The sequence below is a fragment of the Macrosteles quadrilineatus genome, unplaced genomic scaffold, assembly GCF_028750875.1.
Source record: "Macrosteles quadrilineatus isolate MER2022 unplaced genomic scaffold, UCM_ALF_1.0 Scaffold_1__1_contigs__length_201487025, whole genome shotgun sequence".
NCBI lineage: Eukaryota > Metazoa > Arthropoda > Insecta > Hemiptera > Cicadellidae > Macrosteles > Macrosteles quadrilineatus.
Genome location: NW_026542594.1, coordinates 19,787,508 through 19,813,831, shown reverse-complemented (window position 1 = coordinate 19,813,831; position 26,324 = coordinate 19,787,508). Strand labels below are relative to the sequence as shown.

At 37.2% G+C, this 26,324-nt stretch overlaps 1 protein-coding gene across 10 annotated transcripts in view; it reads right to left on the bottom strand.

Moving 5' to 3' along the window:
- The window catches only part of LOC129004706 (protein retinal degeneration B), a 265,785-nt gene that overhangs the window by 34,073 nt on the left and 205,388 nt on the right, over positions 1-26,324 (bottom strand). For all 10 annotated transcript variants that reach the window (XM_054433336.1, XM_054433276.1, XM_054433310.1 and 7 more), the window contains 8 exons: positions 25,436-25,548; positions 22,790-22,960; positions 21,681-21,830; positions 19,320-19,468; positions 9,036-9,152; positions 8,682-8,790; positions 4,988-5,144; positions 4,504-4,653 (listed from right to left, as the gene is read on the bottom strand). In XM_054433336.1, the coding sequence (XP_054289311.1) occupies positions 4,504-4,653; positions 4,988-5,144; positions 8,682-8,790; positions 9,036-9,152; positions 19,320-19,468; positions 21,681-21,830; positions 22,790-22,960; positions 25,436-25,548 (1,116 nt within the window). The remainder of the gene's footprint in view (positions 1-4,503; positions 4,654-4,987; positions 5,145-8,681; positions 8,791-9,035; positions 9,153-19,319; positions 19,469-21,680; positions 21,831-22,789; positions 22,961-25,435; positions 25,549-26,324) is intronic.

The following is a 26,324-nucleotide window of genomic DNA, read 5'->3' as shown; positions in this document are numbered from 1 at the left end:
TGACTGATTGGATTTACACTGAAATGTCTACTTAAAAATATAACATTTATTCTTGATTTAAATAGAATTAGTTAAACAAGTACTTAGGTTTGCTGCATCAGGGAGGGTAAAACTGTTTTTTTGTAAAAAGTGAATAGTTAGTAAGAAATAAAAACATTTTCCAAATTTTATCAAAATATGTTCACAAACAAGCAAACTACAACAGTTTACTTATTCTCCATAAGAATAACATGGGGATTTTAAATTTACAATTTTTTGGAATTTTCTCCGTAACCATTAGGCGCATAATAACGCTTCAATATACTAAATTATTTGTTTTTTTTAAGCTCTACAAAATGGTTTGGAAAGAAATTGCTAAATTTTATGTTTTTTGGGTCAAAAATGGGAAAAACCTATTTTTACCCCATAAAACCCCCCGTAAACCCCCATTCCCATGGTCTGATCATGCTGGATCGCGAACTCGTTCGAATAAATGTACGTTTACACGTTTGTACCAAATTTCATCAAAATCGGATCATTTTTGCTCGAGTTATCGTGCTGACGGACACATATATATATCTAATATATAAAATTCTCGTGTCACAGTGTTTGTCTGCAAACTCCTCCGGAACGACTTCACCGATCGTTATGAAATTTGGTGTGTAAATTCTGTAGGTATGCGAATCGGACATAAACTATTTCCCGTTTCGAAATTCTTAAAAGGGCTCCGCCCCAGTGGCTCTGGAGTTTCCCATGTTAACCTTATGAGAAATGGAATTAATGAATCTTAACAGCTGTTTCAATTAAACAAGTTGGTTCTGTTCTATGATGTTCAATAGCATTAAAGTTACAAGGATTACCAACAGGGTGCAGCACTTTTATTTCTTTTACATTTATGACAACAGCTAATTTGCAACCAAAAGGTGAGTGAGCGTAGCGAACGAACTTCAACCTGGAGGTGAGTGAGCGTAGCGAACGAGCTAACCTGAAGGCAAGTGAGCGCAGCGAACGAGCTCCAACCTAAAGGTGTATGAGCGTAGCAAACAAGCTCCAACCCAAAGGTGAGTGAGCGTAGCGAACGAACTTCAACCAGGACGTGATTGAGCGATGCGAACGAGATCATCTTGAAAATTAAACATAACGGTACTTTCTTTCCATCGGTCTGTCTTAGGGGAAACCTATAACTTAGGCGATACGAAGTTCGCCGGGTCAGCTAGTCAGGGTGTCTAGTTTATTTCCATTACAAAATTCAAGACTAATTCCAGACTTTTCAAGACTAACTCCAGATCTTTCAAGACTAGTTTTTTCAACAATTAGTGGATGTTGATACCAAAATGTATCGATTCTCAATTCTTGATACCGATACCAATTTTTATAGCTTAACCAAATTTTCTAAATAATACTACACCAACCCCTGTCTTTGTCATAAAGTAGTATTATGATAATGTCGTGTTTTCAAGTAAAGAAATAATGCAGCAATAAAAAATCCTAACTAGCAAATTTGGTTTTTTTTATCATGGAATCTTCCGCGTACCGTACGTTTAGACATCATCATTGACTGCAGCGGTTACAGAAACGTGATCGTCGTCGTCCGCGATCACGGAAAAATCATGAACATTTCCCGCGGCCTTTTAGACATCAATGACATCATCGCCGTCTCCCGCAGTCTCAGAAACGTCATCGTCCGCGATCGCGGCAAAATCATGAACATTTCCCGCGGCTGTTTAGACATCACCGTCATCTCCCGCGGTCACGGAAACGTTATCGTCGACGTCCGAGATCACGGCAAAATCTAGAACATTTCCCGCGGCCGTGTAGAAATCATCGTCGTCTCCCGCGGTCACGGAAACGTCATCGTCATCTCCCACGGGCACGGAAACGTCATCGTCGTCGTCTGCGATCGCGACAAAATCATTAACATTTCCCGTGGCCGAGCAGATATCATCGTCGTTTCCCGCGGTCACGGAAACGTCATCGTCGTCTCCCGCGATCGCGGCAAAATCATGAACATTTCCCGCGACTGTTTAGACATCACCGTCATCTCCCGCGGTCACGGAAACGTTATCGTCGTCGTCCACGATCACGGCAAAATCATGAACATTTCCCGCGGCCGAGCAGATATCATCGTCGTCTCCCGCGGTCACGGATACGTCATTGTCATCTCCCGCAGTCACGGAAACGTCATCGTCGTCGTCCGCGATCGCGACAAAATCATGAACATTTCCCGCGGCCGAGCAGATATCATCGTCGTCTCCCGCGGTCACGGAAACGTCATCGTCGTCTCCCGCGGTCACGGAAACGTCATCGTCGTCTCCCGCGGTCACGGAAACGTCATCGTCGTCGTCCGCGATCGTGACAAAATCATGAACATTTCCCGCGGCCGAGCAGATATCATCGTCGTCTCCCGCGGTCACGGAAACGTCATCGTCACCTCCCGCGGTCACGGAAACGCCATCATCGTCTCCCGCTGTCACGGAAACGTCATCGTCGTCTCCCGCGGTCACGGAAACGTCAACGTCATCTCCCGCAGTCACGGAAACGTCATCGTCGTCGTCCGCGATCGCGACAAAATCATGAACATTTCCCGCGGCCGAGCAGATATCATCGTCGTCTCCCGCTGTCACGGAAACGTCATCGTCATCTCCCGTGGTCACGGAAACGTCATCGTCGTTTCCCGCGGTCACGGTAACGTCATCGTCGTCTCCCGCGGTCACGGTAACGTCATCGTCGTCGTCCGCGATCGCGGCAAAATCATGAACATTTCCCGCGACTGTTTAGACATCACCGTCATCTCCCGCGGTCACGGAAAAGTTATCGTCGTCGTCCGCGATCACGGCAAAATCATGAAAATTTCTTGCGGCCGTGTAGACATCATCATTGACTCCCACGGTCACGGAAACGTAATCGTCGTCCTCCGCGATCGTGGAAAAATCATGAGTCTCCCCGCCCGTGTAAACATCAACGTCGTCTCCCGCGGTCACAGAAACGTCATCGTCGTCTCTCGTGGTCAAGGAAACGTTATCGTCGTCTCCCGCGGTCACGGTAACGTCATCGTCGTCTCCCGCTGTCACAGAAACGTCATTGTCGTCTCTCGTGGTTTCGGAAACGTCATCGTCGTCGTCCACTATCGCGGCAAAATCATGAAAATTCCCGACTTTGAAATCAAATTTACGACTAAATCCCGACTTTTCAAGACCATTTTTAAATTCAATACTAATTCCCGACTTTCCCGATTTTCCCGACTACTAGACACCCTGGCTAGTATATATATATAAAGATTAAACATTAATAAACTTAGTACCCAAGTAAAATTATTTATTAAAATATATATCTTATTTTGATTTTTGTTTACTTTGAAAATGGCCTTAGAGCCGAAACTATAGTAGTAAATATTTTAATAAATAATTTTCCTTGGGTACTAAGTTTATTAATGTTTAATCTTTATTTATATATAGTAGCCCTATTTTTCTATTTTTCATATATATATATATATATAAATATATAAATATATATATATATGAATTTGAACGGATGGTGTTTTTGGCCTCTAGGGACCTCAAAACGAAAAAAAAAATCGGTCCCGCGTCCAGGTCTTACCATGAGTACTACGGTAATGGCTTATTCCCTATATGGGAAATTCGCTAAAACTGATTTTTGAGTGTTGCTACAAACCGTGGCCTGCTATCAAGGGTTCTAATGGCAAGAGGGAGATCATTCCAAAGACGACTAGTAGTACCAAAAAACACTCTGTTGTATGCTGCGGTTTTATGAAGAGTTAATAATGCAGAGCGTGAATTAATATCATTCAGCTACAAACTTAGTCATTTACAAAATATTTTGGAAAGTTAATTTTTAATATTGAGTAAGAAAGTAAAAAGTAAAAGAGTTTTTATTGATGCAAGGTCACATAGCTTTAGAATCGACATAAAAAGATGTGATAAGGTGGTGGCTGCCAACAAATACAAGAAGTGTGTGTAATAATTACAGCATTATAAACTGGAGTTGAAAAAAATTGGGACCAATGTTTATCACAAAAGATTATACAGGGTGTCCCGTAAGTAAACAGCCAAACTCCTGGAAATTGTTCTATAAGTCAAAATAAAAGAAAATCAGGAATACATTTTTTTCCAAAATAGCCTGGTTAACCAGATATTTGGTTTTAGATATTAGCCATTTGGTTATCACATAAACATTTTTATCTTTGAATTTTTTTCAACCAATCATTATGAAACTTGGTATGTATTTTTAGGTAAAACAGGCCCAGGTCATAAAAAATATCTTAATTCAATTAAAAATTTCAAAATGGTGACAATTTCTTAAATCAAAATCAAAAATGATAAATGGCTAATATTATGAAAAAATGACTAGAACACTCTTATTTAGCATTTAAAATTTCCTATCAAATGACACCAAGCTTATAAAGATTGAATAAAAAATAACTGAAATATCACGATTATTAGTTGTAAAATTATCAAAGCTAATTATTAGCTCAAGGCTAAGCTATTCAGGTTCAGGTTGCCTCACCTGACTATGTCCACAGCACTAGCCCTCACTTTGGGGTCTCGGCCAGTGACTGAGACAGAGGCAGTGAATGATCCATCGATGCTGAACACTACACACTCTGTCTTGGGAGGGACCACAGCCAAAGAGAAGTCCACAGATGTGTGGTCACCCCTGCACAATGGTGACAACCACAGGTTGTATATGTAGCTTTACGTTAAAATCCATCAAACAAAAAGGTAGAGGGACCAGACATACATAACCACATACTTTGATGGTTCAATCAATGATATAACGTTTACATGTCCAGTAATCTTGTTTTTGTTACAGTGATTAAGTTTAAATCATCATGTTTGTTTAGGACTTATGTGGACTAATTTAGTTTAAAATGTGTCCAAGGTATTTGATATTCGATTGTTTAAAAAATACACTAGTCCCTATTCAAATGTAGATAATGCTTTTTAGTACTCAGTTAGTAGGTGACACCCTTAGAATGATTGGCACCCACCTGACAACCATTTTAACTGGGTACAATCCAAAGCTGAGTGCCTTGTCGTCTGGTATAGTGTAGGTGACTCGTCCAGTCTTGTCAGTCACTTCTGTGCTCAGATACGCCCACTCCCCACTGCCAGCGTCCCTCATAATGTGGATGTCCACCTTCTCACCTACAATTGAAAAGTCACAATTTAATTGCTAAATCATCCTCGTGGCTGCCATCCCGTTCTTTAATCTCGCTTTTATTGTGTCTCGTATTTATATCACCTGTCGTGCCTGTTGTTGCCTGTTGCCATGATCGCAGGAGACAGTTATCGGTGTCGCCAGGACTGCAAGGTGTTGCCCGTGATTGTGGGTGATTGTGGGAAACGATTATTTTAGTCGCCAAAACCACAAAATATGCTCACGAGTCTTAACGCGATAGCGGAAAACGATTATCAGTGTTACCTAAACTGCAAAATATGCTCACAGGTGTTTACGCGATAACAGGAAACAGTTATTGTTGTTGTCGAAACCGCAAAATATACTTACGGGTACTGCTGCGATCGCGGGAAACGAATATCGGTATCGTTAAAACCTCAAAATATGCTCACGGGTATTGCCGCGATCACGGGAGACGATAACTGGTGCTGCTTTACCTACCAGTAATACCATTTTATGATATTATTCTTTGGAAAAGTTTTGTTTCAAAGTTATACTACCTAGGCCACCAGGTTTTGAAAAAATAAATAACACAATTCCTAACTTACTATTTCTGAAACACATTTAAAAAATACATTAGTTAAATGCATTATGTAACTAAAATGATGATTTCTTTTTTTAAATCTTTTAAAAGTTTTTTATTTTTTATATAAAACGTGATCAAGCTTAAAGTTGGGTTCTGATAGCAGTTCTTAAAATTCAGGTATTTGTCTTGAATTCTCCTCGAAAACTCCTTGAATTTTTCAAACCAGATTTTGGTAGACATCCTGAAACACCAATACCAAATAAAGTGAAAAATTCAAGGAGTTTTCGAGGAGAATTCAAGACAAATACCTGAATTTTAAGAACTGCTATCAGAACCCAACTTTAACTTGATCACACCGTTTTATATAAAAAAGAAAAAACTTTTAAAAGATTTTTAAAAAGAAATCATCATTTTAGTCACATAATGCATTTAACTAATGTATTTTAAAAATGTACTTCAGAAATAGTAAGTTAGGAATTGTGTTATTTATTTTTTCAAAACCTGGTAGCTTAGGCAGTATAACTTTGAAACAAAACTTTTCAAAAAAATAATATTATAGAATAGTATTACTGGTAGGTAAAGCAGCACCAGTTATCGTCTCCCGCGATCGCGGCAACACCCGTGAGCATATTTTGCAGTTTCAGCGACACCGATAATCGTTTCGTATTAGTATTAATCGTTTAGTATTAGAAGCCGATAAGCCACTGCAAGGAACATCGATATATCAGAATGAGGCAAACTCATTGTGTCTTGACAGATAGATCAGTTCCACTTTAGTGCAGTATTACCAGATAGACGATAATTTTTTTACTTTTATAACTGTGTTAGTGGCGTACACCAAGTATAAGTATTTACTTTCCCTAATTAGCTACACATTTGATCTACACACTAATGAGTTTACAATAATGATTTAAATTAGTCAATTTATTATCTTTTGTTTGCCAATTAAAAACTGTAGTGTCTGGGGTACTCCTTCCATGAGCAACACATCATTGGTTTGGGGTTGACAACAGATAGTAGTGATAAGAGTGACTTACCTGCCAGTGTTATCATGTCCAGAGGTCCATACATGAACCTGGCCATCAGTGCCTGGGCTGCTCCTTCCTTGACTATCACATCATTGGCTCGGTGGTTGACAACAGAAAGTAGTGATAAGAGTGACTTACCTGCCATTGTAATCATGTACAGAGGACCATACATGAACCTGGCCATCAGTGTCTGGGCTGCTCCTTCCTTGACTATCACATCATTGACTCGATGGTTGACAACAGATAGTAGTGAGAAGAGTGACTTATCTGCCAGTGTTATCATGTCCAGAGGACCATACATGAACCCGGCCATCAGTGTCTGGGCTGCTCCTTCCTTGACTATCACATCATTGACTCGATGGTTGACAACAGATAGTAGTGAGAAGAGTGACTTATCTGCCAGTGTTATCATGTCCAGAGGTCCATACATGAACCCGGCCATCAGTGCATCAGTGTCTGGGCTGCTCCTTCCTTGACTATCACATCATTGGCTCGGTGGTTGACAACAGATAGTAGTGAGAAGAGTGACTTATCTGCCAGTGTTATCATGTCCAGAGGACCATACATGAACCTGGCCATCAGTGTCTGGGCTGCTCCTTCCTTGACTATCACATCATTGGCTCGGTGGTTGACAACAGATAGTAGTGAGAAGAGTGACTTACCTGCCAGTGTTATCATGTCCAGAGGTCCATACATGAACCTGGCCATCAGTGTCTGGGCTGCTCCTTCCATGAGCAACACATCATTGGCTCGATGGTTGACAACAGATAGTAGTGAGAAGAGTGACTTATCTGCCAGTGTTATCATGTCCAGAGGACCATACATGAACCTGGCCATCAGTGTCTGGGCTGCTCCTTCCATGAGCAACACATCATTGACTCGATGGTTGACAACAGATAGTAGTGAGAAGAGTGACTTATCTGCCAGTGTTATCATGTCCAGAGGTCCATACATGAACCTGGCCATCAGTGTCTGGGCTGCTCCTTCCATGAGCAACACATCATTGACTCGATGGTTGACAACAGATAGTAGTGAGAAGAGTGACTTATCTGCCAGTGTTATCATGTCCAGAGGACCATACATGAACCTGGCCATCAGTGTCTGGGCTGCTCCTTCCTTGACTATCACATCATTGACTCGATGGTTGACAACAGATAGTAGTGAGAAGAGTGACTTATCTGCCAGTGTTATCATGTCCAGAGGACCATACATGAACCTGGCCATCAGTGTCTGGGCTGCTCCTTCCTTGACTATCACATCATTGACTCGATGGTTGACAACAGATAGTAGTGAGAAGAGTGACTTATCTGCCAGTGTTATCATGTCCAGAGGACCATACATGAACCTGGCCATCAGTGTCTGGGCTGCTCCTTCCTTGACTATCACATCATTGACTCGATGGTTGACAACAGATAGTAGTGAGAAGAGTGACTTATCTGCCAGTGTTATCATGTCCAGAGGACCATACATGAACCTGGCCATCAGTGTCTGGGCTGCTCCTTCCTTGACTATCACATCATTGACTCGATGGTTGACAACAGATAGTAGTGAGAAGAGTGACTTATCTGCCAGTGTTATCATGTCCAGAGGACCATACATGAACCTGGCCATCAGTGTCTGGGCTGCTCCTTCCTTGACTATCACATCATTGACTCGATGGTTGACAACAGATAGTAGTGAGAAGAGTGACTTATCTGCCAGTGTTATCATGTCCAGAGGACCATACATGAACCTGGCCATCAGTGTCTGGGCTGCTCCTTCCTTGACTATCACATCATTGGCTCGGTGGTTGACAACAGATAGTAGTGAGAAGAGTGACTTACCTGCCAGTGTTATCATGTCCAGAGGTCCATACATGAACCTGGCCATCAGTGTCTGGGCTGCTCCTTCCTTGACTATCACATCATTGACTCGGTGGTTGACAACAGATAGTAGTGAGAAGAATAACTTACCTGCCAGTGTTATCATGTCTAGAGGTCCATACATGAACCTGGCCATCAGTGTCTGGGCTGCTCCTTCCTTGACTATCACATCATTGGCTCGGTGGTTGGCGTTCACATTCTGTAATTGCAAATATATTTACTTTTTTATATTACAATCAAACAAGTTTTGGAAATTAATATTTGATCATAATATTTTAATAGGAATTTCAGATAAAAATTATAAATTCTTATATTATTAACTTAAAACACTCATTTTGACTGTGTGTAAAGGAGCTACTACTAGCCAATTTAGTTGCAGAATTACTATAATAAAAAAAAAACAACTTTATTTCTATATTTTTACATCGTAAATATCAAACTAACCTTTAATTTCACTGATGTCCTTTTCCTAATCCATTTTTCTCTTGGTTGTCCTGGATTAAAGTTTGACTGGTCTTTTTCGTCTTGTGTTAAATTGGGTGTGAACTCAAACCTGCAGATCTACAAGAAGAAAAAAAACATTGTCAATTCAGCCCTATGAACAAATTTATAAAATAGTGAAAAACACTCGCAAAGTATTTTGTAAGATAAAGTTAACTGTTACCTTTCTGAACAGCCCAGAATGAAACACATCTAAGATTTTTTAAGAGAAAATTTGGTTTATGTACATTTTCTCACACATAAGTAAAGTATTAATAGCTAATCAAGAATACTCCTGCCACAACATACCCTGCAGACTTCGCCAAATTTCATTTGTTCAATTGTATTTTTACAAAAGTATTTCCTTAAATACAAGCATATTTAAAAAAACATTATGTTTAACGATTACTTAGGTTTGCTGCTTTAGGGAAAGTTTTTGTTTATAATTAGTAATAGTAGGCCTATAGTGGATGTACAAGATAAATAAATTTGGCAAATTTCATCAAAATATAAAATATCCATAAACAAGCAAACTACAACAGTTTAATAGATCTCCATAAGAATAACAATAGTTGTATTAAAAATAATGTTTGAGTGGGGTTTATTGTATGTAACTTTAAGAATCCTTGTGAAATTCCTTATTTGAATATTAAACATTATGAACATAAACAAACTAATGTGGATAAGTTTTGTGAAACAATTTTAAATTAGTGTTTATTTGTTCATTTTTGTTAGGAAAAATGACATATCATTTACAGTGTTAGCTAAATGGTACATTCCACTTGAGAATTAAAGTGAATTTGCCAATGCCAATTTTTTCTCTCCTATTAACCTAGCAAATTCAAATATATATTACGTGTGTGTCCGTTAGCACGATAACTCGGGTAAATAACCTCGCCGCAGCATACCTGCAAGCTAAGTGAATTTCACCATGTCTGATTTTTAACTAAAATATTTTCATAAACAAGTTTTTTTTAAAATCAAAGTCAATTTAATATAGATAATTACAAGACAACTAAATCTAAATTTACAGATATTACTAAACATTTTGATTCTTTCAATGAATATGTTGGATGCCTGCTCCATCTTCGAATTCTCGAGCATATCTCCATTTTGTTTTAGATCTTCTCAGGCACATACTTGTTGCCCTTAAAATTGAGCAAGTCAGTCTCGTTCTGATCCAATTAATTACCAGGCTGTAAGGCTTAACCCATTTTTCTGACAATCTCTCAGCTAGTGCTCTTATTAGTGTTTGAAAATCTTTGCCTAGGATTCCGCAGACTGATGTTATCATCTCACAGGCTGAAATATACTTTCTTTTCTTTTCTTCTTCTGCATTTTGTATGACATTGTCATGAGGTTTGGAAGCATATGAGGGAGCATCGGTGTCTACGACACGGATATCAAATAATGCTTCCCTCTATGTCTCCCATACCCCTCTACATGCCAAGTCAGCTTTAATTGCAGGCCCGTTTGCATTTCTATTCTCTGCTATAAGGGGATCTTTGATACAATTCCCCCATGCCTGTTCCATAATGTTTCCTAAAGCATCTCTAATTTCATTGTGTCGTTTGATAATTAGGCCACCTACAGGACATGTAAGGGCATGGTCTGTATTAAATTCTTTCCCACAGCCATCACATTTTGTTGGTAAATGGATCGGTGTCCGACCATATCTGAGTGCCAGGGAATCCCTAAATTCTTGGGGTGACATGTCTAAATTATTTTTCTTCAATGGTACACAGGATAACCAGCTGCCATGTTTTGATTTAGGGTCAGCATTTCGTAAGATTACATTTTGCTTTTGTAGTGAAAAATATTTTAAATTTTCATTTAATAATTTGTTTTCTTCAGTTTTCTTTTGTTCTCTATGGAACTTTAATGCTTTTTTTAAAGCATCTTCATGCTCACTGAACTCAAAAGAGGTTTTTAATGCAAGAGATTGTAAGAGAACTTCACACCCTCTTTTTGACGTTTCATATATGTGTTTAGATTGTACTATTGGATCAGCCATCCCTATTCCTCCACTTTTTACTGTTAGATGAAGTAATTCATGCTCTTCTTTACACATGCCTTCTTGTAATCCAAACAGATTGGGGAAAAGTGATGTTCTAATAGTGTGCTGAATTGGACTGAACATTTCTGGTTCAACTTTTACTACTCTCTGGAAAAAAGTCCATTCTGCTTGTAATGATTTTGTAGCAACAGTATGGGCCGATTGAGGGTGTTTTTTAGCAATCTCAGCAATATTTTCAACACGCTGGGTCCAAGCATTGATCTTTTCTGTTGCAAACTTTTTCTTTTCTTCCTCACAGCCAATAAAGCCTCCTAAAAACTTGCTGCCATGAACAACTTCGATTCCCTCCATTTGTTTCATTACTTTTTGGGGAATTTCAAAATCATGGTTCCAAATTAGTTTGGTTTTTTTGCTTGAGGGTAGTATCCATATTTTGGACCAATTTATTAAAGTTTTTGCTACCATTGTATCACATTATTAAGGGATCCTTGACAAGATGAATCATCTGCATACCAGGTCTGGAAAACATCTGGCATTTTTTAAATTCCTGAATTAGTGGAAGAGTTGCTAATCCATACAAAATCATTGATAAAGGGTCACCTTGGGTGACACCTTCTTTGCTGAACAGTCTTTTACTAGTTCCAGGGAATATCAAGTCTACGTTGCATTGATAAGTGTTGTAAATAAATCTGGCAGCTCTAGGCCAATGTAACCTTACTTGCCACAATGCATTTACTCTGTTAATTTTATTGAAGGAGTTATCAGCATCAACTAATATAATGCACCATTCATTTGTATTGTCAAAGTTCTCATCCATAACAGTTTGCATAAAATGTATTGCTCCCTCTATGCCTGATTTTAGGCCTCCACATAGTTGATTAGTACCTAAAGCATGTTTTGCATCATCACCAAATGCTACTATCATGCATTTATATGGTCCGTCTTAGGCATTCTCCAATTCCAATTGGTCTCACTCCGGGACATTTGTCGATGGCTATCAATCTATTTGCCATTAAGGCTCTTATTTTATGCCAAGGTATTATTTCTCCATTTAATTTCGTGGCTAAAGAGGCTATTGAAGAGCTAAGAAGCGCACTTTTCTTTCCATGTCTTAACAAGAAATCCGTCCAATTTTCTGAGGAGCTTCCTCCTGGGCCACCACTTCCATGAAGTTGTCTTGCTACCTTCTCAACATGCTCTGCTGTTATTTCTGTGTTTTCTAGTTTGGGAACTTCACTCATGGTTTCAGGTAGTTTTATTAAATCTTTGTTTGGAATTATTGGGTCTGGATGTTTTTCTTTTAATATAATCATAAACTGCAGTGTTGGTGTCACTGATATAATCATTAGGATTAAGGATTCCTCCTACCATATTTTGGTTTACTGCTCTTGATGCATCTTTTATTTTTCCACATTGAACAAGTCTGTTGAAATAAGTTTCTGTAAACTGTTTTTGTTCATTTGTATCAAGTTTTTCACACTTGTTCTTTAAAGATCTATCGCATCGGATTGCCTCATTTATAAGGTCATCATACCTCTCCTCCTTCCACTCATTAATTCTTCTATCAATTAGTCTTCTGATGTCTTTTGTTTGTTTTATCATTTTTTCTCTCTGCAAATTAACAGCAATGAAACATATTACTCTTTCAGAGGTTTCTTTTCCAGTTGCCAGCAATGATATTTCTTCCGCTAGTAATTGTACAAATTTGTCTCCAATGGATCCTTTTGGCAAATTATATTGCAATCTTTTAAGAGTAACGATCTTACCCAATGAGGCAACCATCTAGATGGTACTTGATCCTCAGAGGTTTGTATTGGATTTACTTCGAAATATTTTGAGAGATAATCAGGAGATCTGCATTCGGTGTGTTTGGGTGGATTAAGAGTTGTCAATGAATCATTAATTTTTTTAGAATGATCTTTGTTCAAGTGATTGAGGAATCTTGCATGACTTTTGAAAATAATCTCACATTCAGTACATTTGTTTTGATTAGTTTTTGAATCTATAACACTATAATTGCTGTCTGTATCTATTTCCCAAGTTTTAGATTTTGGAATAAGTAGGTCAAAATGTCCAGACACAGGATTGCCAGATAATAATAAATTTATTATTTTATTGTTATCACCAGAAGAGATTTTTATTGGAGGCTTCCTCATAGCTATCGTTCTTGTCATTATTCTTGGTTCTGTAGATTGAAGGTATATATGAAAATTAAATTGGTATATTTGGGATAGAGCAAGGCATTCAAGGGACGTGCCGTATGTTCCATCATTCCTCATTAGTTGAATATATTTATCTTTCTCTAAAGCTTTGCTTTCATCAACTACAAATGTTTTTACTTCTTCCCAATGTTTATTTAAATACTGAACTGCTTGAGTTTGTAATTAGAATGGCTATTTTGATTGTTAAATAAGTGTTGACTTACAGTACGAAATAAGCAGTTTCCACCCTTCTCTGTTCTTATAACTGAAAAATATTCTTCTGCTGTCCCCATTCAAAGGTTCTTGATTGAGGTTAAGGCCAATGGTATTGATCCTCTTCTGTTATTTTTTACTTTTAATGATAAAGTTGATCACTTGGATGAAATTTAGAATGCATTATTTTGTTAAAGATTTGATAAAAACTATTATAAATAACACTTATTTAAGTATTTTAGTAAAAATTAAGTGGAAGGAATATTTTTGCTTGTGTTTATAAAATTTGAGTCAGCTGTCATCTGACATCTCATAAACAAGTCATTTTTATTCCCCATTTAAATAACATTAGATTTAACGAGTACTTCGATTTTCCGCTAGGGGGAAAAGGAACTTTTTTTTATGTTAATGGTAGGAAGTATGCAAAATTTGCGCATTATTACAGAAATTTGCCAACATTCGTGATCATCTCCACTCTAGAGATTATCTCAACACCCGTGAAAATATTTTGCGTGGCGAAATTCGTGATAATTTCCCGCGATCTTTCGCCCGACCCGTGGTCATTTCTTTGAGATCAGGGTAACATCTTTTACTCGTAAAAGTTTCCCACAATCATGATTTTCGGCTACGCAAAATGAGAAAAATCCCTGATTTCAGACAGATTTTTCAGATATTATTCAAACATTATTTTTTCCCGGTTCTTCAACAAGTTCAAATACATTTTACAGATTTTTTGCCATTTAACAAAATCTTTGTACAATTCCCAGTTTCCCGGTAGGCTGGACACCTTGTTACAACCACTAAGTAATGATAGTAGCAAACACGATACATAGTAGTTCAACAGTGGCATTTATACCTGATAAGTCAGACATTGCTGGTGTGAGACCTGCATCTTATCACTGTAATCACTAATAGCTGGCCAAGGGTGTAGTGGCTGTTCATTGTTTGGCCTACATAGGTGCTATCTAGGGATGTGTCGAATCCGAATCTCATAAAGGTTATTGACGTCCTAATATACAGTACTGTGACATTGCCTGACCATAAAGGTTATTGATGTCATAATATACAGTACTGTGATGTTGACTAACCATAGAGGTTATTGACGTTGTTATATACAGTAACTGTGACATTGCCTGACCATAAAGGTTATTGATGTCATAATATACAGTACTGTGATGTTGACTAACCATAGAGGTTATTGACGTTGTTATATACAGTAACTGTGACATTGCCTGACCATAAAGATTATTGACGCGTAATATACAGTACTGTGACATTGACTAACCATATAGGTTATTGACGTCGTAATATACAGTACTGTGACATTGACCAACCATAGAGGTTATTGTCGTGGTGGTGGTTATAAGTGTTAAATGGTTCCTATTCCATTCTTGCTTTTTTAATCACCATAAGCCAATTTGTAATTATTTTTGGGACTAGAGTTTCGAAGATTCGAGATTCGAGATTCAATTTTTTTTAGGATTCGGATTCGAGATTTGAAATTCCTGGATTCGACAATCACTAGTGATACCCCATAAGCATGATAGCTATTTCATAAATATATTGTTTTTTCTTCATTGTGTACATTATTAAAACAGGATGAATATACTTTTATTTCATTATATTGTTTTATCCGCGTACAGATATATCATGGCTGACAGTTAAAGTTTAAATAACTATGCTGTGACAAACCAGCAGACTAAGCAAATGTTCATTTGCCTGTTTTGATTTTCACTAAAATATTTCCCTAATCATGTCAGGTTTATTCTCTATTGAAATAACATTAGCTGTAAAGAGTATTCTGTTAAAAGGAAAGTTAATTAAGTGTGTCTTTTAGTAAAAAAATGTCAATAGCTTATGTAGCGTAATCAAAAGGTTATTGTAGAAATAATAAAGTGGACTGTATATGGGTTATTAATTTAATTTTGACAACAGAAAATATTGGACTTTTGGTATAATTTTTTAACACTGAACTATAGTTATGTTACCACTTTGACGTTAAGGTCTTGAAAGAAGATCTGGTCGAATGTTGGCTCTAGTCGAGAAGATAATATGTTTCATTAATGTCCAAATGTTCTCACAGTAGGTACACAGAATTTAGAGTGAAATTAAAAAGGGTTTATTTAATGAACACAAAAGGAAAAGGTAAATGAAATAAGTCAAAATAAAAGGAGAGAGAAATGAATTATGTTACACAAAGAAACGATATTACAAGAGAGAAAAGTTGCACTTCTTGAACCAGAATGTTTACCTTGGAATGTTTACATTTTTAACATTTTATTATTGTATTGTTGTTGACATGTGGGGATTATTTTAATATGCTCATATGGTCAGCTGGCCTTTTACTGAACATACCGGCCTCCATAAAACGATAGTTTTATAACAATGAGCACACAATTGTACAAAAAACGGAGCACTGAAGAATATTTTTTTATATTATTTACAACTATTTACAGGTCTTTCTAAGTTTTATGGCTTAGTTTTGAGGGAAAGGGAACACTTTAACAACTTTCACATCAAAGGGACCACAATAGTCAACGCCACTGGTAGTTAGCCACTGGTAAGTGAATGGTTGAGCTGGAGTTACTCTTGCGGTAGGAAGATCTCCCAGGAGTGGAGAGATGTTCTTTGGTTTCACTTTGAAACATTTTACACATTTATGAATACGTGTCCGTATGACTCGACGAGCCGAAAGAATCCAATAGTTTTGGCAAAGGATTGCTTGAGTCAGTTGTGGTCCGGAATGTAAGTGAGTAGTGTGGACAAAGTCTATGAGAAGATCAACGATATGGTGCTTCTTTGGAAGTACTATTGGGTGTTTGACGTTGAATTTCAGCGATAGCTTCTTAAGCCGGCCTCCCACACGAATTATGCCGGAAGCATCCAGAAAAGGGTTTAAACGTTGAAGATTAGAGGTACTGGGTTTGTTTTTGCAAAGTAGAGTCAATTCATTCGTAAAACATGTAGCTTGTACACACTTGATGATCGTACGCTCTGAGTTCTTAAGTTCAGAGACGGTGAGATGCCCATTTCTTCGGTCAGAGCTTCGTGCATTGTGGATAAAGCGCAAGACATAGCTTGTTACTCTAAGTAGTTTGGACCACGATGAGTACTTGGAGAGAAGATCCCATTCTGGAGGTTGGGTTGAAACTAGGACATTTAGAGGAGTAGTTTTACATTCTTGAGTGTCTTCCAAGTTGATGGGAACGAAGCGATTAGATGGCCAATGATTATCTGAAAGAATTAACCATGGAGGGCCATTCCACCATAGAGGATGATCAATGAGTTGAGCGGGAAGCAAACCACGTGACGCACAATCAGCGGGGTTGTCTGTTGAGGGAACGTAGCGCCAGGAGTGAGAGGGGATCAATTCTTTGAAATTAGAGTTGGATTCAAACTTTCGTTCAATTGATTGAAGTCTATGTTCAGCAGCAGATTTTGAAGTGCCCAGTGGTTGATGTTGGTCCTTGAAAGGGAGTCGAACCACATATGTTCCATCTGGAGAGCGGGAGTGAGTTGATTTGAAGTGATCTTCAGCGAGGCGATCGTTTTCAGAGATAGGATTGCACTGCGGTACCTCTTCTTGTTGCCAAAAGCGAAGTAGAGTATTATGTAGCTCGTCCGTAGTGGAGAGTAGAGATGAATGGCATGAGGTGGGAGAAGAGTTAGACAAAGTTGGTGCATTGCCCATTAACACAAATCCCAATCGTGTTCCAATAACGAATGGAAGGTTTGAGCCCAATGGGTAGGATTGATGAGTAAGAAGTTCTGGAAACAAAGCACCTCCTATGAGAATATCAATATTCTGAGGAATATGAAAGGTCGGATCTGCGAGGACAAAAGGTTTTACCAGTTTGTAAACCTCAAAAGAGAGTTGAGTACGAGGCAAAGGAGCGGAAATTCTATCTAGAATATGGAAAGGTTGATTTGAAGCAATTACTTCACTGCCTAGTGTGGATAGTTCTAGGAGTGCATGTCCCTTTGTCGAGGATTGCGATGCAGAGATTCCCACGATTGTGTGAGTAGAGCGGTGACGAGAGACGTTTAATAGCTGTGCTGCCCTCTCTGTCATGAAGTTGAGTTGACTTCCACTGTCGAGCAGACATCGAAAGACATGAGAGATTCCATTAGTAGCGGTAATTTTAATGAGAGCGCTGCCTAGAAGTACCGTAGTTGCAGGCTGAGAAATCGAGAGCGACATTTCTGGTTGAGCAGAAGCGACTACAGAAGGTGTAGCAGTTGAAGGTTTTGAGGGTTTGGCTATAGGAGGAGGCTGCACCGACTTTACAACATTTTCGAAATGTAACAAGGTATGGTGTTTTTGTTTACATTTAAGACATGTGCCTGTTGAGCGACAATCTTTGAGTGTGTGATTGCCAAGACATGAAATACATTTATTTTGCTCCTTTACAAGTTTGTAACGCTCGTTTGGAGATTTCTTAGCAAAAACCTTACACATGTAGATTTTGTGATCGGTTTGTTGACAGGCAAAGCATGATGGAAATGTCTTTACAGAAGTGGAGTGATCACCCGAGCTTACAAGTGCAGTATAGCGGGTGCTTGGTTTGGAGTAATTTTTACTAGATGTGAGGGCAGGCTTTGAATTAGCCTTGTGACAAAAAGTTGAAGAGTGTAGGTTGGCATCTTCACTGTTTGAGCATTCTTCATTGAGAAATTTAATGATTTCGTCCACAGATGGTAACGAATGAGTTTCACATGATTTGAATGAGCGATAATATAATCTATATTTTCTTGAATTTTTCCAAGCCTAACTTTGAATTGTTTGGTTAGTCTTTTATAAGTACAAACCTTAATCGGGGCTAGGTTCACAGGGGCCATAATTGAACAAAAATACAGTCAAAATACATAAGACACAAAAAGTTATTTCACTTCGTTACATAAAAAAATGAATTAGGCTAGTTCAACTTAAATAGTTTGTGGGCCTAAACTCGGAACCAATCAACAAAAAATATAAACACTGAAGGATTGGTATAATGTTTACAAAATTACTATAATGTCACAGAGTCTTTCAGACATTGGAGTATGCCTATTAGGCTAATGTGATCGAGAGAGTGAGAGAGATAGAGGTAGAGGGGAAGTACAAAATATGTGGGAACGACAATATTGAGAGTTTATGAGGTTATGTTCGTCTTTAATCTTCACCAAAAGTCCAAATAATTAGTTCAATCAATTGGTTAATCAACAATCCGGCTCGAAGGACCAAAGATGTAGCGTAATCAAAAGGTTATTGTAGAAATAATAAAGTGGACTGTATATGGGTTATTAATTTAATTTTGACAACAGAAAATATTGGACTTTTGGTATAATTTTTTAACACTGAACTATAGTTATGTTACCACTTTGACGTTAAGGTCTTGAAAGAAGATCTGGTCGAATGTTGGCTCTAGTCGAGAAGATAATATGTTTCATTAATGTCCAAATGTTCTCACAGTAGGTACACAGAATTTAGAGTGAAATTAAAAAGGGTTTATTTAATGAACACAAAAGGAAAAGGTAAATGAAATAAGTCAAAATAAAAGGAGAGAGAAATGAATTATGTTACACAAAGAAACGATATTACAAGAGAGAAAAGTTGCACTTCTTGAACCAGAATGTTTACCTTGGAATGTTTACATTTTTAACATTTTATTATTGTATTGTTGTTGACATGTGGGGATTATTTTAATATGCTCATATGGTCAGCTGGCCTTTTACTGAACAGCTTAATATAAAATAAGTAAATTTACCGAATTTGATCAAAATATATCCTTAAATATATCCTTTATTAATAAATTTCTGCTATATCTGTCAGCTGACCTGTCTCAATATAAAGGCAATGACATCAGAGCTCTCCCAGTAGCTGGCGTGGAACAGGTGAGGAAGTGCATTGGTGGGGAAGTTAGCCAGGCCTTCGGGGCAGTAGAGAGCGTAGTCCAGTCTTTTGGCCCCCCACCACTTCTGTGTAACTATGAAACACAAACACAATCCAACATAACACTATGTTTGACAACTGGCATGAAAACACCGCACCGTGTTGCGATACGACCTATAGCGGCTTATACATGAGGAAAGTAGACTTAGCAAGTTGCTGGCTAAAGCCAAACACTGTACAGTACAGTAATAATTTACGTAATGAAAAAAAAACAGTACTTGTAAGCTCCTGCTAGTCACAGGCTACAGGAACATCCTGTTTCAGAACAGAGGCTTGTAAATGATAATGAGCATTAATGTTCCCGTGTAAAACCGTGGACATCACCTGCGAGATATCTCCTGCAGTTACAGAGTTATTATCATTGACTCCTGGGTTGGCAACACCATTGTAAACACCTCCCGGCAATCATGAAGACATAGAAATTGCTTACGACGATGATAGTTGGAATAAATAATTACGAATTACATCTAGTCTCGCCTCATGAACGAGGATATATTTTTCTTTCCTGAAATTTTGGGCTCCGTTTGGCGTTTACTCTTATCTTTCATGGTGCCCTTGGCTAGTGTCCATTTTGCCACCTCCTACTTACGGCCCTGCTGGTGCATAAAAGAAGTTTTCTTTTTTAGAAGCTTTTTGATTGTTCAAATTACAATGGTAAAATGTTAGATAGTAGCACAGGAGCACAGTCACCAGTATTCGACACTATAACGACCACGTGAAGTGAAAAAGAGAGAAGAGGGAAAGGCAAGGGGCAAAGAGAAAGAGAGTGAGTACAATACACACTCCTTCTTTGTAATGAGTGGGGTAGCCGCATTCTCATGTGTAGGAGTGCACATAGTGGCACTGTATGTACCTCCTTGTGTTTGTGCGGGGTAGCCCACTAGGCCTCAGAAGGCAAATTTCAAAATTAAAGACACAAATGCATAGGTCAAGTGAAAACAGATATTTACTTTGAAAAAATTGCAACAAGTAAATAGCTATAGCCCCATGAAAATGACACATTTTTCCATTAACTATAATTGTGACCTAGTATTTTGAAATTTATTTTATAGTGACAAGCTTATGAACATTTTTGAAAATTTGGGAGGAAAGTATAGTATTTTTGTAAGCATAATTAATAGCAAGTTTACAAATTTGTCAGACCTGTGGTTCACCTACGTTTGTACCAACATTTGACAAAATGACCACTTTCAAGCATCTCAAGTCACACTAATTGTTGTAATTGTTATTAAATTTATTAAAAAAATATACAGCTGTATTTATTACTGGTTTTGTTTACTAAAAATAGACAGTACTCTTACCTGGGGATCTCACATTGATTATATAACTCCAAAACTATCAAGAACAATATTTCTCCTAAGACGCCTGGTTCATTGCTTGGAAACAAATTCTGTTAGAACTGCCTATTTTGCAAACTTTCAATCAATAATTCGATATGGATTAATTCTCTGGGGTAACTGCAGTAGAGTGAATGAAATCTTAATTCTCCAAAAAAGAGCCGTTAGGGTTATCGCTGAATCTGAACTTGATGAACATTGTAAACCTCTTTTTGTTTCAATGAAAATTCCTACTATTATTAATCTGTATATCTTTGATTTAACTGTATATTTAATAAATAACACACTAATACTAAAATTCCATAAACACAGATATAATACTAGAAATAAAAGTCATACTTCCATTGACTACCACAGGCCCTCAAAATCTATAAACAGCCATGTTGTTGTAGCTCCTAAGGTTTACAAAACTCATTGGCCTTTTCTCAAAATATGATGTCAAACAATTCAAGAGAAAGTTTTATAACTGGTTATTAATAAACCCACTTTATTCACTTAATGAGTTTTTTCTTGCCAAATTGCTTTCTAGATCGTTCTATACACTTAAATACAAATCCCCACACTCTATAAATTATTCTTCACATTGAAACTATTATTGAAAACTAATCCTCTCTTTTTTTTATTAAGATATGATGTTATCAGAAATTATTTTCTATTTTATCTGTTATTGATGTTCCAGGCCAGCTTGAAGGAGAAATTGTTTGTTTAGTTGTTTTGTTCTATATATTATACAATTTAAGTTTAATTTTAAATTTACATCTACTTTAATTTGCTTCATGACAATTTGTAAAATGCAATCTGACCTATCCTATTGTACTTTATTGTACCAAATGGAAATAAATACATTTGATTTGATTTAATACCCTTAAGAAATTTGTTTATGCAATCGCCAATTAATATTTGACTTACGTTGGTTGATGGTGTGGAGAGGCAATGAGTCCACCACTCCTGACATGGTGCTCTGGATGCTGACCTCAGACAATCTCCGCAAATGTATGGAGGGAGATGCGACACTAAGGCCTTCTGTGAAGAGCTGCGGATTGGTGTGGACAATCTCCACTGTGGAGAGGAACTTCATTAGTAATTGTAGACTGCTATCAAAAATAATGAGCATCGTAACAAATAAATAATTACAAATTTTATAGCAAAAGACTATAGAATTGTATCTAGAGTTACAAAACTTTGCACTATAAACAAAACATTAGAATATTTCAAATACACTGACAGCAATTTAGATTTTTGAAGAGAGTTTTCTTCAGCCCTAATGGCAGCCTATAATAGATACTAATAATAATGGTTTAAATACCTGATTCTGGTATTCCAAATGTTGTATCCACAACTAGTTCCAACATTCTGAGGTCATCATCAGGTAAGTATAAGGATGATTCTTGTAAATGATCTTTGTACTCAGCTGATGATGACCTCTTAGTAGGTTGAAACTAGTTGTGGATACAGCATTTGGATTGCCAGAATCAGGTATTTATTTAAACCATTATTATTAGTTATTCTTCACAATCCGGAGGCTACTCACAGTACAATGAAGTTAGAAGCTGATCAAGCAAAATTATTTTGTATAGATAAATACTAAATATGTATTTAAAATTAATGTAAGAATTAAATTTTGTGTATTTGTAAATAAATCTGGGATAGTATTATAAATAAAAAAAAAATAAAAAAAAAACTAAATATGTATGTAAGCCTGCTTGCTAGGCTGGATGAAGTGGAGTTAGATGAAGGTGTTGAAATTAATTGAATGGAAGGTGTTATCTTAGGTTTAGGTTCGGCAGTTTCCAGACTTTGTGAACCAAGATAGTTGTTATTGCAACAATGACAATTTTGCCTCTGAACTGTTAAAATAAGGAACCGATGGTATCGGAACCGAGAACCGATTTCGGCTAGGAACCGGTACCGACATTGAAAAAGTGGAACCGACCCAACACTAATTCCAACTGTATATTTAATATTTATATGAATAACATTAATAATCGTGTTATTGTAATATTATAATGTCAACTTACAGAGGTGGTACGGCTGTCCATTGCCCAGAGGGTACTTCTGGTAGCGTGGAATGTTGACTGGTGGTAGGATAGAGAACCTGGCTGATATGAGGGGTTCTAACCTCACAGCTACGGGGTCTGTGGGGTGAAAGAGGTTATACACCTGCTGGACTGCCGGCCTGGGGATGGGGTCTGAAAACAACAGTTGTGTAAATAATCTTGAAAACAACATGTTAAAGGCCTGTTTTGACAGAAGCGGCTCGTGCGTCTAATGCTCAGCAATGACTGCTCTGCGTTAATCACTGCCCACTGCTTTGCATTGTTTCAGGTTAGTCTATTTTGCCAAAAGTATCTATCGCTACAGCCGCCAGCGTCTGTAACTCAGCCGCTAGCGTCTATCGCGGACCACTGCTCCTGGAGCAGACGGAGATGCAGTGGCTAGTGTCTATTAGAAGAAACACATGTTTTGTTGTTGATTGTTCTTATTTTCTCTAGTGCTGTGTGACCTCAGTAAAGCATTTGACAGTGTCCCATTTCATATTCTCCTAAAAAAACTTCAGTTTTACGGTGTGGCGCAAAGCTCCTTGAAACTGATTGAGTCATACCTCTTAAAGAGATTACAATATGTTTCCGTTAGAAATAATTGTTCCAAGATGATTGAAGTGGTATCTGGAGTCCCACAAGGATCAATCCTTGGCCCTTTTTTCTTTACAGTTTATATTAATGATTTGCCCAAAAACTTAAATACCTATACCATTATTTATGCTGATGATACAACATTACTTTCCAATCATGAAAACTTGATTTATTTACAAGAAATGTCCCGACAAGCTGAGACAGTGGCTTATGATTTGTTCTCGACAAATAAACTATCTTTTAATTTGGAAAAAACACAATATATAACATTTAGTTTAAAAAGAGAAGTCAATATGGAATCGGTCAAGCTTTTAGGAATACATATTGATTCAAAATTAAACTGGTCTGTTCTCATCTAAACTGTTTGTAGCGAAATTTCAAGATTGACTTGCCTGCTTTGGAAACTCAAAAGTTTTGTTAGTCCTGATTAGTTGTGACTAGCATACTTTGGCCTCTTTCAGGCACATGTAATATATGGATTGCTTGCATGGGATCACTCACCATACAACATTTAATGCCATCCTATTGCTTCAAAAAAAAGCTATTCGTAATATGGCAGGAGTCGATCACGTAGCACACTGTAAGCAACTTTTTGTAGAGTTCAGAATTCCTACAGTATTCAATCTATACATCTTTCAAGTTCTGGTTTATTATAAAACAAACTTAAATATGTTTCGTACTAGGCACAATATTCATAATCCATATACCAGGGGGAGGGGGAACATGGATATAGTACCACATAGGCTTACCAAAACTAAAACTTCTTTTAAACTAAATTGCATTTACTTTTTCAATAAGCTGCCTGAGAACGCAAGAGAGGTTAGTTTAAACAGGTTTAAATCTGTATTGTACACCTGGCTGGTAGAAAATCCCTTTTATAAACTTGAGGAGTTTTTTAATACACAAGTTTGTATTTCTTTTTAATACATTAATGTCTTGTTTTATTTTTATTTGCTATATGTTACATTTGTATAACAAATTGACTTGTCCTATTTCTGTACAAACACATAATCCATATACCAGGGGGAGGGGGAACATGGATATAGTACCACATAGGCTTACCAAAACTAAAACTTCTTTTAAACTAAATTGCATTTACTTTTTCAATAAGCTGCCTGAGAATGCAAGAGAGGTTAGTTTAAACAGGTTTAAATCTGTATTGTACACCTGGCTGGTAGAAAATCCCTTTTATAAACTTGAGGAGTTTTTTAATACACAAGTTTGTATTTCTTTTTAATACATTAATGTCTTGTTTTATTTTTATTTGCTATATGTTACATTTGTATAACAAATTGACTTGTCCTATTTCTGTACAAACAGATCAATGGAAATAAAATATTCTTATTCTTATTCTTAATGAAACCCCATTAGATTAAGCTGGCAGCAAACAGCTGTTTTCTGGCCTAAATCTTAGTGGGAAGTTAGTCAAAATAGTGTAGTGTGGCGTAAAATAAATTATGTGTTGTGGATTGCCACGTTAAAATTTCCATCATAATAATTTTAAATTCCAGTGACAAAATTAGTTGTCAAAAAAGGTGAGTCCTTTATATTGCATTTACCATAAAAATCAACTATACCGAGCCATGTCTCGGTCCCCCCGATACTAAGAACTTAAACAAGTAACTTAAGTAACAAGATATTAATCAGCTGTTGTTGAAATGTTCAAACTTACAAGCAAACTGTTTGGATAGTAAAGAAAAAGGAGATGAAAAGACTCAAGAGCGCTTGTAAAGGTGGGTTTAAAATTAATTAGATAGGCCTACACGTATTATAAGGTATTTAATTGATCATTAAAAGATTAATTAGGTTCTTATGTCATAATCTATGATATTTATCAATGGACAATGTTGTTTATAAATAAGTTTAATTGTTTGCAATTTTGATTGCTCCGCTCAAATGCAGACTTGAGACCGCGTACCGCAAGTAATCTTAGCTTTGGTTCTTAATTTAATTAAAACTTATCATAAGCAATATAAGTTCATTTGTTTTCAAACCTTTGAGTTTTAAGTAGATTCCGATAGGCCTACTTACTTGTTTTTTCATCGACAGATGCTATTTTTCTGTAGGCAAGGACAAGCGAAAGTGGACTGCCAAACATAAATAACTCATTCACTTCAAAGTCAAACTTTTGACTCGACTGCTCACTGGAATAGAAAACAGAAGATTTAATCAAGCCGAAAAATTATAAACTCGTCTATTAGTAAAAAACTCAATTGAACTCATCTGCCATTTTAATAAAATATTACCTTACAGTAGAACCTCTCATATCCGACCTTGGAATAACCGACTCCTCAAGATATCCGACCACATAGTTGTTTCCTGTCTGGGGCGATAACGCCAAGCGCAATCAGTTAATCGAAAGACCGATCGTGGATGTTGCAGTAATTGCAGCAGATGATTATCACTGTCTACGATAACGGGTGTTGCCGCGGTCGCAGGAGACGATTACTGAAGTCGCGGAGACTGCAGGTTATGATCCTCCTGATCTCGTAGAGCAAGCCAGAGATGATCATAGCAGTAGTAATACTGGGAGAGAGATACTTCCATGTGACAGGAAATTTGGTTTTAGCTTTGTTGATGGGACATAGATGCTATTATCTGCAGCCTAAAAAATTCTTTCAGTATGGGGTATGATGATGTCCCTGTGGTACTTCTAAAAAAAAGCTAAATCAGTCTTACTAAAACCTATTACTCACCTTATAAATTCTTCCTTAATTTCAGGTATTTTCCCAAACAAACTTAAGATTACAAAATTAAAACCACTCTTCAAAAAAGGAGACAATAAAATTGTATCAAACTTTCGCCCTACAGCATTGTTACCAGCTATCTCAAAAATTTATGAAAAGTAGATAATAACCAACTGGTAAATTTTTTGGAAAAAAAATCATCTATTTGAGGACTGTCAACATGGCTTCTGCTA